Below are 15,250 nucleotides of genomic sequence, written 5' to 3'. Positions count from 1 at the left end.
GTTGTTGCCTTTCTTCTGTGTAGGCTTCCTGCATGGCTGGAATAAACTTCTTCTGGGAGCATTAAAAGTAGTGCAGTATACACAAGTAATCTGGAATAAGGAAGACCAAGTCTTGAATGCTAAGGTTTTGTCAAGAATACTCCCCTTTTCATGTTTGTTTCCTACTTAACTAACTGTCCAGATGTATTGTGATTCTATATAGTATTCTGAAATAAAAAAGGATATGGCTTAATTTCTTTTCAGAATTATGTATGTGTCAGGAGAGAACTACAAAATGTACAAACTTCAAGACACTTTTTCTAAAAACAAGAAAAATACAGAAAGCCTTTTTTTTAAAATTTTGTCTTATAAAATGCTATGAGTAAATGTGTGGTAAAACACCAAGAGGGCATAAATTTGACAGCTTCCTACTGTGAATTGTTATTGAACATGTTTCATGGCACATGTTCTTTCAGAGGAGAAGGCAGCTCTTTCCATCACCATCCTAAAAACTAAGGACTTTGTGCAAGAGTTAGTGCGTATAATTCTTTTACCCTTTCATTCTTTCTATTCAGAATAGATTTATCATTTTTTAAATGTGGAAGGACCTTACAAGTATACAGACTTAATTAAAAGTTAACTTTTTTACTGCGAACTTTATCCTTTCTTACGTGGCTGTTTACATCAGGATAGTAACACTTAACCCAGCTTAAATAAAATCTCCAAATGCATACATGGAGAGAAAGAAATTTGGTAATAGAATATTCTTCAGTCAAGCAAGCAGAAATAAAGTATTGCAGATAGAAGCTGAAGCTAACAACATTCAGACTTGAATTAAGGTACAAATTTTCAAGTAAGGGCATTCATACCTGGAATACTAGACATTGTTATGTACCTCAGTAATGGCATTTTTAAAAATATAAATTGCTTATTTAACACCAATCAATAAACATATAGTGTTTATAATATATTTGGATTCTGCAGAGTTACGTCTGATGTATCCAAACTCATTCCTAACTACTTTACTGCTAGGATGACCTTAGATAAGTAAAATAGTTGCATAAAAACTTTTATACTGTACTGAAGACATTGCTAGCCCACCTTAAAATTGCCCCAAATACTGTACTAGTCATTGCTCTGCAAGGAATAGGTATCCAGTTAAGGACATTTGGAACAGCAGTAGGTGAACAAGGACAATCCACTCATGATTCAGTGCAGCTAACATTGCACTTAAAATATCAAATAAAACCAATTCAATTAGGAATGCACCAAGTAGACAGATTGTGTGCTTCCCTCCTTCAAAGTCATTCTTCTAAAGAAAATTGCAACAAATTTCCATTGGGGACTGTCTGTGATGCTCAGTTAGTGCTGGGTCTTGCTCTCAAATGCCATAAATCACTTGCTCTTTCACACTTCATCCCTAGCACTCCCATTTCGGGTAGCAAGAAAACCACCACCACCAGAAAACTTAGTGCCCAAGCATCCCAGGAGAAAATGCAGAGCTTTATTCACTAGGACATTTTCTTTGTGTCTTTGTTTGAAAGTAAGCGAATGCGGCTGCACACAGAGTACGTGTGTGCTCACGCATGTACGTGTTTAAATTATTATTATTATTTTTATTCTTTTTAATGGGCTTGATTCAACCACCGTTCCCTGCGAATGAATCTGACCTTGTGGAGCTGCAGCATGCAAACGTCTTGGAGAAGGGCAGCCAGCGTACAAAGGCTGCATTGACTGTGTGGGCAGGCAGGAATGCTGGTACCAGGCAGCTCTCTAAAGAATGTTCTTTTGGCAGAAACAGCCGTGCTAAAAATGAGGGGGAAAAATGAATCCAAAACGTAGAGCTGGCCTGCAGTTACGGAGCGATAAGAAAAGTTGGCTGTTCAACATGAGCTGCCAGTTGCACATTCTGGGTCCTTGCTATTCTCAGGCCCTCCTACATCCGTGGCCTCAACCAGTGTTTTGGTACAGCACAAAGTGGCTGTTTATTGCTATTGACTTCTGAGGCCTGGGCTCCAAAATGCATTCTGTCAACAGAATGTAAGTGAACTTGGCATTTTAAAGCTCAGCTGCTGCAGACACCCAGATTTCTTGGAACTGCTATGCAGCAGGACCGGTGTTGCAGTCCCCAGCTGAAACTGAAAATGTTGCACCGGAAGACGTATCACGTGAAGGTCAGATTTACCTGAGACCCTGGGGGTTTTGTGTTTGTTTGTTTTTCCCTCATCAGCACAGTAAATATAACCTGTCCTTCCTTTGTTGCCTGTCAAAGGCTACACTTTTAACCATCTGCATTTTGCTCAGTATGCTCTCTATGAAAGAAAGGTCACACTCAATGCAAAAGGCCTTCATGTGAAAGGGGAACATGGCTGTGTCTACAGTACATGGTACTGCCATAAAAGGAGTAATCAAAACCTGTGCTCTGTGTTGCACTGATTTTTCCACTCTTTTGAAAAATTATGGTTTCTATGATTTTTTAGGAAATCACATGTATTGTTTTCTATTGCTTTCATAGGAACTACAGGCAGAAATTGATGCTCACACTGACATCTTTCACAGCCTGGATGAAAACGGGCAGAAAATCCTGAGGTCCCTTGAAGGCTCTGAAGATGCAACCCTCTTGCAGAGACGCCTGGATAACATGAACCTCAGATGGAGTGAACTTAGGAAGAAATCTCTGAACATTAGGTAGGACTTGAACATGAGCAAAAGCCTCCTGTTGGTGTGTAAGACAGAATGCTGCATTTTGCAAGTAAAAATGTTTCTGATAGCACTGTTTTTGTCTATTTTGAAATTATTTCTGCTACTTTGAATGTTGGCTTAACTTTGTAAGAATTAGGTTTTTTGGTGTGAAAATGATAGTAGAGGATTAGGATTTGAGGCATATGATGAACTTTTGTAATTACAGAGGGAGAGATTAGCATGTTTAAACAGTAACTGTACCCCCTCTAAATGTAAGCTTTTTCTAGAGCTGGATATGACTTATCAATGAGTCTTGAAAGTGAGTGATTAAATAACCAGTATTTATGATAAGCTTTATTTTGAAGGCTGCTATTTCCAGTGCAAAACTAAAAATAGCCTTGCAAATGAGAAGACTATTTAAGGTTTTAGCTGTTGTGTGGAGAATGGACAGAATTGCCAAATAAAATCCAGGGGTAAAAGAAATCCATAGGTAGTGTCATGAGAGGAAAAAACTTTTGATTGCAGGGGAAAATATAATAAAAGGTAACATTGCAAATGATCAAGTGGTCGTTCAGACTTCAAAGGACTGAAGATTTCTTTTCAAAATAATTTATCCAGGAAACTTTCCTTCAGAAATATGACTTTTACAATAGGCAACCCAGCTCTGTTGCATTCAGTCTCAGGCATTTTTTCATTTGCTCACTTGCTGTGTGTTGGTGGTAGTTCAGAGGACAGCAAAAGGCAGAAGTGTTTTCCAAAGTAATGTATGAAATATTAGCTTTCTTCAGCTCAGGTCCTGAGGGAGGTCAGGGTGTGTAATGACAAAAGCCATCTTCATATCATCAATCATTAAAAATAAATAAAGGATGTGAGGTTGAAAAGATTAGTAGCTAAAGAAAAAGAGACACATTCCTTCTTTTTTTTCTGAGGAGCAAAAGAAGAAGGATAAAACCCTTCACGGTCTCTGAGAATTTTTTCATCACATGCATACTACCCATGAACTTGCTCAAATGCAGTGATGTTTGAGATAAAAAGTGGTACATATACAGAAGAAATATTTAGAAGGTGTCATTATGATGGAGACCTTTTTTGCATAAAGTGGTATTCTAGCGTTTAATTTTTCCAATTGAATTTTTCCAATTCAATTAGTTTCATACACACCTCTGTTCAAATGGCACAGACAATTGCCTCAGTAGTGTATGGGGATTCTGTTGGCTTTAACAATCTCCTCATTATTTTTTTTTCTTTTTTGAAAGAATTTCATTTAAAATAAGAGAATGAATCTTATGTGAGCTAAATGGTTTACATAGTGGTTTAAAGAAATGCTTGCTCTTCTCTGAGTTGGAAAACTGCTCTCTACATTTCAGGTAATTAAACTCCCAGTAATCCTAAGTGATGACTACACTACTCTTATGCTAGTCCTGCATAATATTTGTGCACTTCTAGGGAGACTGACAATTCAACACAGCTATTACTCACTGCTGAAGAGGAAAACTTAAAAACCAAAACAAACCAAACAATTAAAAACAAAAAACAAGAGACGCGAAAAAAGCCAAGACTGCAGAAACAAATTTAAATCTGTGTTGCCAGAATCTAATTCAAAGCTACTGAAGCTGTTTAAAAATCATTAAGTTAATGAAACACTAGGATTTTTTCTAGTAAATAAGCTTGTACAATTTGGTTTTTACTTTCACTGTGACTGAATCTATCTTATATTTAACACGTGCCTTCAGATCCCATTTGGAAGCCAGTACCGACCAGTGGAAGCGATTGCATCTCTCTCTTCAGGAACTTTTAGCATGGCTGCAGTTGAAAGAGGATGAATTAAAACAGCAAGCGCCCATTGGTGGAGATCTTCCCACTGTGCAGAAACAGAATGACATCCATCGGGTATGGGCTTTTTAAAAATCTTTTGGTCATTGCTTTTTGTTTGGCAGGTTAGTGCTGCATGACACGGTCCTTGTTGGAAGAAGGAAGACACCATTTAAAATACATTTTAGAATGAAAACCAAAGTTCTTCCTTGAGAATAATAACTTTCAAACACAGAAGAGAAAATCAACCTTTTGGAGAATGGAGTGTTTACTACCGTGACCTTCACAGACCTATCACAGAAAGGCAGATTTCATGGCCAGAACAATTACTAACTCAGTATTTTTTGAGGATTAAATAAGTAGTTCTGAAAATTTTTCTAGATCAGGCATTTAAACTTCATGTGTACTTTTTGAAACCCTATTTTGCTATTGAAAAGAGTAGCTGATATCAGCCCTAATGCACAGCTCTGCATCATTGTGACAACTCGCTATGGCTCACACTGGTTTCATCATGGAATTCTTATGGAAAGGCAATAGCAGTGTCATATGGGGACTGTTCTAGACTAAGATTCGCATTAACAAGGAACCTACATTGAATGCTTGTATGGAAAGTTGATTTTTTTAAAATCCACCAGATGAACAACCTCCAAAATAACACAATACTTCTGAATAATTCTTCATACAAAGATTCACACAGATTTTTTGGTGGTAAAGGTATACTTTAAGTATATCTCCTGCGTTGAACCAAGTTCTCTCACCTATCTGATGCTAACCTAATGTCTGCTTTCAGGTAAACAGCTTTTAATTTAACTATGCCATTGAGGTCTATTCTGATCTGAATGTGAAATCACACTAGTACCTCCACTATACACTTTTCCTTTTCTTGGAATTTACTTGGATGTAGTATTCAAGCTCTCCTCTGCTTCATCCACATGTGTCTTTAATTAAAATAATAACGTTATGGGAGGTGTTTTACCTCCTCTTTGGTGTCCAATTATGCTTCAGTGGGTTTCTAAAAAGTTATTTTGAACAAATGTATTTTTATTGAAAAATTTAAATTGTCAGCCAGACAACTTGCTTCCACAAGAAGAGAGTGTTTCAAAACCAACGATCATCCTCTCAAAGCATTGTGCTGCATATATGTAACTTTCAGTTTGTGAAGCTTGCCACGAAAGGTATTGTTTCTGAAGTTCCTAAATCTCTGATTTTATTGCCTAATGGAGAAATGTGAAATGTTACTATAAAATGAAATTGTATCTGTGTTTTTTCCATTCATCAGGTAGCTAAATATAAACATTGCTCTCCTTCATGCAGAAAGACACAATTGAGAACAAATAGTGAGACAAAATTTGGAAAGAGAACATGACATATCTTGCTGCTTCAAGTTATTTGGAACTCTGAGTTTGTGAAAAATCAAGAAGTACCATATTCAGTCAGGCATGGATTTTGGCATAGCCAAAAGTTATTCTCATCAGTAGCAGACTGATGGGAACCAGTGCCAATATGGTTTCTCGGGGCCTATCTTCACCAAATGGCTGAAGAAACCAAAGAGAAAGAGGAACAAAACCCCTCTCTCTTAGTGCCAAATGCTTTTCTAAGATAATGCTTTGCTGCAAGGGGCAGCTTGGTCGCGTTTAGATCTTCCTTCTGGAGAGGTGATGCGTAGGACGTGTCTTTCTCACCAAACTTTACTCAGGACTTAAAGCATTATCACAGAAACAGTGAGGAATCCATGACTTTATGGAGCAGGACTATTCCTTTTTTCACCTTTCCACCATGAAAGTTAAGATATATGGTATGCCTGAGGTCTGTTCTAGCCAGCTGTCTGTAGCAACTTCCATAAAGTAGTTTTAAAGCCCATCCAGAACATCAGGATGAAAGACACAATATAGATGTTGCTTTAACTCAGCATAACATTAACTCAACCCGTTTCTCCAAAGACTACTCTTAAGCCAAAACAAGACTTAGAGAATGATTTTTGTAGAATTGTTCCAATAAAGGTTTTCTCATCTAAATAGTATTTGAGTCTTTGAAAACATTGGTTTTTTCTCCTAGACAGAAGAAATATTTTTTCATCTAAAGAAATTACTTCTCATAAAATTTTAGTATTGTATATTGCTTTATAAGCTGTTTGAAAGTTACCCAGAATTCACCATAAAGATGGCAGGACTTCAGTGATGAACTAAGTGATCTCTCTGTCTCTCACCAATCAAACGAAGTATTTAGAACTTTTAGAGATAAAAAGTGTTGTATGAAAGTAAATTACCATGAATAGATGCAACATGACTTTACAAAATAGATCTTCTCATTTCTCCTTTATACCTTCTCTGCCACTTGTAGATGCATAACACAGATTTTTGGTCATCCTGTCTAGTATTGAAGTTAGAACATTTTAGTTCCTTTTAGAAATATGTCTTCTTTCCTTTTCCCATTCTGTTGCACCGCAGGAGTCTGATGTGAGGCCTTTCTAGTTGTAGGTATTCTGATTCCCTATGGAAGAAGAACAAACAGAATCACTGAAATTAATTTATCCTGTCTGATCTTCAAGTATCTCTTATAGAGGACGGAAAAGAATCAGTACAAAATTCTGTCTCCTGTTCATCAAAACATTACTTAATTATCTCACAGTTTTCTTTGCTTTACTAAGTATCATAATATTGTTTTATTGAAATTTTATTAACTACTATTTATCTCATTTAAGTAACTTAGACATCTTGCAGATAGCCTGCTATGTCTTTCATTCTTTTGAGAGTTGCCTCATTTTCTATGTAGTGATTTTATTAACAGCATAAATAGCATTTACGAATATAGAATGTAGTTATTAACAATTCCATGGAAACCCTTTCACATGAAATCTATAGCACCACTGCCTAAGGAGGAGTACAGTTCCTGCTTCGACACACTAACCTTTTCTGGTGGCACAGTTGATATCTACTTTTAACAATTGAAGTCAAAACGCCTTTTTTAAAAAGCATTCTGGTTGGCAAACATCTTGAATTAATCTAATTGTACTTTTTTGCTTTAAAATTCATTGAAAGAAAAAATATCTTTTTTTTTTTAATAACAGAGATTAATGTTAGTTTTATTGATGTAACTCTTTTCTCATTATATTCACATTTTTCAATTTAAACAATCTTTGTTTCTTCATTTAGAGAGATTTAAGGACACTCAGGAAGAGGTAGTGGAGGTCTGAGATAAGCTGATCAATATATGCATTATTAAAACAGTGGACAGAATGCCATTACTGCTGTAGTGTTGATGACAAATAGACATGGTTAAATAAAGTAGTTTACTTACTTTTTTGTCAGGTCATACATTATGCATATTCGATTTCCTCTACAGTCACCACAAAGTGTGGAAGAAGTTAAGGAATTCAATGAAATTAGCCTGAAATCATTAGCTGTACATTAGACATTAATTTAGGCTAATTCTGCTTTCAGTGATGGTCTGCTTATTATAAAGATGTATTTGTCAGGACTCTAGATGGATAATTTTTTTTTCTCCAAAAGTAGAGAAAATGTACTTTATTACTGCTTATGATTTTTATTGGTAGCATGTACATATTTCACAATAAAACTTCAATCAGAAAAGCAGCTTTACCTTCATAGAGTAAGAACTTCTCTTGGAATGGGTTAGTATGAAATGAACATTCATTATTTCTAATGTTGTTCTGTGCTACTGCTTCAGCCTCATGTTTTTTTAATCCTCTCCTTTTCAAATTTCTCATACTGAAACATATTTTAACTCACTCAGTAGAAGTTTGCAGATCAAAACTAGGGAAGGAGATGAGAATTGTAAATAGATCTCAACACCACACTGTGTACTATTCTGTAACTCAGGATTTACAGACTATAATCACCTCCACCAGCTCCAACATTCAGAATGGAAAAGTTGAGGAGGAAAAATGTAACACATTGGCTCACTGTTTTCAGTGTTAGAAAGACTTTTTCTGGTTGTGGCTAAATACAAAATGTACAAAATCTGAAAGCTCCCATTCGCTATTGTTTTGGGAAAGATACAACGATTCCTGCTCAGACACTTTTTGGGATGCAGTACACATACCTGGTTATGTTCTCCTGTTGCACAAGAGGTACAGCAGAAATATGACTTTAAACATCTCCTTGAAATATAATGCCACTACATGTATTTGATTGCTGTGGTTTTCTGCAAAAGTAGGACAAGCTGAAAGAAGGTATTTTGTGTCCTTCTCATGGAGTGCACATGTACATAGCTAGGGGTGACCTGACTTCAGCAGCAGCACAATTTACAGCAGGACTCACTCCCAAATGCAGAACTCAGAGGTATTTCTGGCTTTTAAGTATCCTATCCTTCAGTGTATTTCTGTGTCCCCCTGGAATATCCATGACTCCTTCCTGCTGTTGATGTGTGTTGGCAGGACAGACCTCAGTGCATGTGCCTCCTACTTGACTGACTTTGGGCACAGACATTTCTGAGAAATAATTTATCTTTGTAGATTTTTATAAAGCACATTATATCTTTAAGCTGTTATACCATTTAGTGTTTAAAAAACACTGGTTTAAGTGAATTTGACTGTTGATGTTACTTTTAGCACTATCAGATGGGAGCAAAGCTGACAGTCCGTGGGGACTACCATGCTGGCTTTTAAGTTATGCTACCTGCTGGCTTACTTGAGCTGCAGACCTGCCACACCATTCTAGTGGGATAGAATGATGTGAGAGGACAACAAAGGCTAATTTAAGCAATAGATTTTCCTCTTTTGGAGGCATTAAAAGAGTTTATTATATTTCCTCTTTCCATTGCATTTCATGCAAGAGTCAAACATGAATTATAAGAATTACAGACCTAAAAATGTCTAAGTTTCAACCCTGTAGTAAACCCACTCAGATTTTATGCAGAGCAGTGTCCAGCGGTAGTTTACTTGTTAATATACAGTACTCTACTTTATTTGTGAAAATCGGTGTTGGGTTTTAAAACATTGTTTAAAACATTTATCACAGTTATTAATAAAACAGCAGATTCTCTTATGATAGCAGATACATTCTGGGAAAAGATTCTAGTCCCATCAATGTCCTTGGCACAAAATGAAGATTTTTTACTTTATTTCATTCAGCCAAGTGGACTTTGCTAAAGGGTTCTCCCAAGCACAGTTACAGACCTTATGGTCAGTTCTTGACCATTTAATAAAAAGTGTATTTTAATATTTATAATAGAATAATATAGTCATTTCCCTAAGTTTACTTTCCTGAAATATGTTAAGAACTTCTTACCTATGAGTCCTCATATTATAAACTGAGGTGTTCTCATTATTAGTTCTGGTAGGTATTTCCTGTGCAGAGAGTCACATATCAAATATAATTCAAAGTGTAATTAACTTTTTAATATTGAATTTATAATCCTTCATTAGTTTGCATAGAAATACAAATTTGGTTTAATAATTAATTTAACTGAATTGGTGAATTTATTGTGATAGATGCTTATATAATGCCAGCGTTGTAAAAAGAATTTTCTGATCCCTGGAGTAAAATTTCTGTTTTCTACCCATGGCATATGGCTCTCCTTTTTGCAGTGTTGTGTTTTGTGTTACACTGTGCTATAATTATCTGCATAATTTACCTCTATGCTACTTGAAAATGGTATGCATTCAACATTGTTTCATAAATACACAAGAAAATGTTGAAATGAAACAGTGGTAAGGACCACTTAGATAAATTCAGTACAACATACAAAAGTACCAATGCAATATGCAAGCCACAGGCTGAGTTTCATCTGCATGTTTATGCAGAGAACATTTGGATTCAGATTAATGGATTCTTACACTCTCTTAAACAAAAATAGATAAATGAATTAATGAATATATACTGAGATATGTGTATTTTCAGTAGCCTATGAAAATTTCAAATATTAATCTTGAGAAACTTACTCATGGTCATTTTAAAAGCAGGGAGTAGAAGAGAGATAGTAAAAGCAGCTGCTGCTGAAGGAAGAAGAATGTGGCATGCTGGCAGTACATTTGCTCCTTTGAATATAATGTGATTTCAGGTTAAGCAAAAGCTGATTATCTCTTTATATGTTTTTGTTGTTACTTGTCATACACACATGCAAGCTGTTGTTGGAAATTTTGTTCTTAAATTGATGCAAACAAGGTACTTCATTACAGATCCACTTACAATAAATTTGTTTCTTAGACTTTCAAGAGGGAGATAAAAACAAAAGAACCTGTTGTCAGGAGTGCACTTGAGACTGTGCGAATCTTCCTCGCTGAGCAGCCTGTGGAGGGACTGGAGAAGATCGGCCCAGAAACAAGAGGTAATTGAAGAAAGAACAGGGTGATAACACATTGCTGGAAAGATCAGTGATGATCAGCGATGATTAAATAAATTCTGCCAGCCGCTCTGAAAGCATTCCTTTTACACTCCAAGCTGAATGCCAGTATTCAGAAACTAAGCTAAAAATATAGATGAAAGCAAGCCTTAGCAATCCCTCTGAACACTGTGGTACTAAATAGACATGCATATTTATAAGCAGATTTTGAAACTGCCTTTAAACCTTCAGGACTTGTCTATAACTATAGGCCCATTTGAGGTCTCAAAGCTACAATTTAAGCTAAAATTCACCTTGTAGTCTCAGTACTACAGAAGCTCACAAATCCACTCAATTGCAGCAAAAGCTTCACAGTGAATAATATTTATCTATGTGCAGAAATATTGTGCTGAATCAGGACACAGCTGATAAACTTTTAGCTATACCTTGCATGATTCAAAATGTCTTTAAGTACTTAAATGCGTATTTTGTTGATCTTTATGGTGTCAAGATTTAAAGTTTTTATGAGATTTGGAAACCAGAATACATTAATAAAACAAATTTCACAGGTGCATTTGGTTATGAATAGTTTCTCACTGAGATTTGAACTTTCGCAGATGGCAATGGCTTTAGTTCTAAGGCAGAATATGTCTTAAGAGCCTCTTAATTTTCACATTTAGATTTGTCACCTGAGGAAAGAGCCCACCATGTCACTAAACTTCTCCAAAGGCAAGCAGATGAGGTCAGAACTGAGTGGGATAAGCTGAATGTGCAGTCTGCTGATTGGCAAAAGAAGATAGATGATGCTCTTGAAAGACTGCAGGCCCTTCAAGAGGCAATGGATGAACTGGATCTGAAACTACGCCAGGCTGAAGCATTCAAGGGATCCTGGCAGCCAGTGGGGGATCTGCTAATTGACTCTCTGCAGGATCACTTAGAAAAAGTCAAGGTATGTATCAGTATATCAGTATTTCTGCGTATAAAACTGTTCATTGCATGAATCCCTAGATCAGGAATTATCTTTTAGAATGAGAAATTGATAGCTTTGTACCATATTGATTTATATTAAAAAGCACATATAAAGAGTTTTATAACCTCAGCAATTAAAATACAATTGAATGAGTGTTGAGAATGTATATTACTGACATGGGTAAAAGCACTACGTAAATGTGTAAAAATCCTCAGCACACTCACTGTTAATTCAAGAGATGCAGAGTTAAAAGTTAAAGAAAGCAAAATGCAGTAGATAGGGGAATATATGATAAAAGTATATAAAATTAATTTTGTTCTTTATTATACTTTTTAAGGTATGATGACTGCATTATTGTGTTTGTACTTGTAGAATAGGTTTTAAATAATTTAAAATATGTGGGTTTATTGGTTTTTTTATTTGCTATCTGTCTTTTTTGATAATTAGGCTTAATAACTAAAGATAGTCTAAAAAAAAAGCTGCAGCCCTGGAAAACCTGTCATTATTTTCTATAACTTAATGCCTATCTTCTTTCAGGGGTTGTTTCATAAAATCATTGCTTATTGAGAAACTCAGGCAGACTTGTCCTCTTTCAGCTTGACTGCCATGGCCAGATTTGATAAATACTACAGGATTCCTTCAGCTAGAGCACAATAGAGGCAGTTGCCATTTTGATAAGAACAAAGTGTCTCTGTTTCAGTCGCATAAATGGGAATCATCAGTCATTTTGAAAGAGACCTGAGCTAACTGTTATTTTCTCCAGTAGAACACTAGGATCTAAGAAAGAGGAAATAGAATGACTAATGGCAAGAAAAGAATGCCTTTAAAAATCAAATGTAGTTTATTAAAATAGAAGCCCTTGAATTTTAATCACACAGAAAGTTTAATGAGTATCCTATACAAATACTATACAAGAACAAATGAAATACTTGTTAGCTGTTGAAAAGCTAGCTGCAAAATTTGTTTATCTTCATTTAAATTCATAAATGAACAGAAGAGATCTACTTATAAATTCCCAGAAAGTGCTATTGCAGCCATAGGCAGGTTTTTTCATAAATTTTGAGGAAGGTATTCTGAACAGAAACACTGAATCTCTGATATTACAGGAAAACAAAGACAGGTGGCTTGATTCTAAACTGTGACCAGAAATGTTGAATCCATAATTATAGTTCTGAGTCCTATTATGGTTTAAAAAATCTGTCCTAGATAACATAATGGATGTCTTATTAATTGATTCACTTAAAGGTTAAATACTTTTCCTTTGCAAATGTTTCAATTAAAAATTAAATTTGTTGAAAAATACACAAGTTATGTAGCCTTCAGTTAAAAGCTGTTAGTGAACAATATGATTTTTTCTTTATAAATTATATTTTCAGCCAAACATTATCAAATTGATATATTATACATGTCATCCTTGCTCTGGTTTTTATAGTGTATATTACAATGACTAGTGATATTACACTGTGAGGAACAGTACTTATTTCTCTCTATACATCTAAGAACCCCAAGCACCTTCTGAGCAGATCTTCAAAATGTTGGTCATATGTGATTGCATTTCTCGCAAATCCTTCTCCTAACTGTGATCGCAGTAGCTTTCCCAAACCTAAGCTGATTAATAACTTACTAGGGAATATGTTTAACCTAGTGCTATTTGTCACTGTTCTCTTTAGTTATAGTTGCTGGAGCTCTTAAGGTCATGGTATAACATTGAACTCACACAAAATAGTGGATTATTATTAATAATGTTATAATAATAATAATAATGGCTTATTTTTATTACAGATCTTTGATCTGTATTAATGTTCATCTCTGATTGTGAGGACGAGATAGTTTCACACATCCACCCCAAAGGATACATACTAGACTACAGATGATCTATAATCAAAATATTCTTCAGACTTCTCTGATGTCATCTGTTATTCTCCCTTTTTTCTTCTCTCATATGAATGATCTTATCTACAGACTGAAATATAACTTACTCTCATAATAACACACATTCGCTGTCCTTCCAATCATACCTTTCTGTCTGGTAAAATACAAACCATCATTTAATTCTTTTAAATTCAATTCAAGCACAAATGAATCTATGTCCCCTCATACCATCGCCTGATCAGTTTGATTGTACCTCAGATCATTTTTTAGACATGGCCTATGATTTCTACTCCTCTCTGCAGCAAATTCAGCTATGCTCTCCTCTTGCAATCACTAATGAAATTTTCTCCTTTTCATGAGAATGCCTGGAACTGTTAGAGTCTCATGAGACCACCATTCCGTTTTTATGTTAAGCTTTTCCTGGTATGTAATTGATTTGGAATCATGGCTTCCTCATCCATTTGCTATCTTATTCAAAGACCTATTCCAGGAACTGGTAGTAGAACCACTTTGCCTCTCTTTCTTCCCCAGACTCTCCTTTGCTCCATACCATCCAAAACCTTGATAATGGTCATGATAGTAGCATGCAACAATCATTACATGTCACTGATACCTTCTCGCTGTTTTGTTGTCTGTCTGTAGACACCTGCTGAAAATACTAATAGGAATTAGTATCCATAGGAAGTTTCAGATTTTTATACTTTACACTCTGAATTTTTTTTTTTTAAAACTAATAGCCATTATTTTTGGATGTTGTGCACAGAATTTTGTGACTGGGGAGGCAGTTTTAACAGTGTGGTTTATCTGTTGCTAAAGGTAGTTCCCAACGTACTTAGGAGAGCACAGTGAAAAGCACTTTCTTATGCCAGTGATGTTCTACAATACCACTAGTGACATATAGCTGGTTCAGTTTTCTGTCATACACAATGCTGTGAGGGAACAGCAGAGCCTCTAGACTCCATGGAGTATATAAATACTTTCTGATTTTTTTCTTTTTTAACCACTGTAAAAAAAAAAAATCAAGAACAGGCAGTAGTTCAAAGCAGAAGTGCATGTCTTAAGAGCACATGCCAAATAAAAGCTGAATTGTATAGACCTATTTTAAATTAACTCCATTCTGCTATACGATAATTTGTTCTCCTTCACTGTCACGTAAAGAGGGCACCTTGACTCAGTATGATGATTGATAACCGTAAAAAGCAGAACAGAATTTAGTGACATAAGTCTTGTATTTACCTGTAAAGAATTTTCATTAAAGTCTTAGTCTTCTCCTTAAGAAATGGTGCTTCTTGAAGATTTACTTTTATAGTTACTAGTAAAGCAGTTACATGAACTTTGCATATAGATTATGGATTTTAATATATTTAATGTAACAAGGATATTCACAAAGGCTGCAAGTATGCTTTTAAATTTTTTTTCACAGCCTATTTACAATTTTTTGCTTGAATTATAAGCTGCTTATTTCAAAAATTTCTTCAGCATCATTGACAGTTGTTGCCAATTGTACGTCTCTGACAAATGTTCACTGGAAAATGTCAACCTGAAACTTATTTCCTGTTTGTAAGCTGAGCAGAGTTTGCAGTTAGACATCGATCAGAATTCAACTTCTCACTGATTTACTCATCATCTACTCCAAAATGACTTTCTGTAGGG

At 35.4% G+C, this 15,250-nt stretch overlaps 1 protein-coding gene across 5 annotated transcripts in view; it reads left to right on the top strand.

Moving 5' to 3' along the window:
- LOC113989701 (dystrophin) overlaps window positions 1-15,250 on the top strand; it is a 553,659-nt gene that overhangs the window by 355,030 nt on the left and 183,379 nt on the right. For all 5 annotated transcript variants that reach the window (XM_027724535.2, XM_027724552.2, XM_027724569.2 and 2 more), the window contains exons 13-16: window positions 2,495-2,667; window positions 4,395-4,551; window positions 10,641-10,761; window positions 11,436-11,704. In XM_027724535.2, the coding sequence (XP_027580336.1) occupies window positions 2,495-2,667; window positions 4,395-4,551; window positions 10,641-10,761; window positions 11,436-11,704 (720 nt within the window). The remainder of the gene's footprint in view (window positions 1-2,494; window positions 2,668-4,394; window positions 4,552-10,640; window positions 10,762-11,435; window positions 11,705-15,250) is intronic.

Source organism: Pipra filicauda, unplaced genomic scaffold (genome assembly GCF_003945595.2).
Source record: "Pipra filicauda isolate LSUMZ 115617 unplaced genomic scaffold, ASM394559v2 scaffold284_size963001_pilon, whole genome shotgun sequence".
Classification (NCBI taxonomy): domain Eukaryota; kingdom Metazoa; phylum Chordata; class Aves; order Passeriformes; family Pipridae; genus Pipra; species Pipra filicauda.
This window is presented reverse-complemented; position numbering and strand designations above follow the sequence as displayed.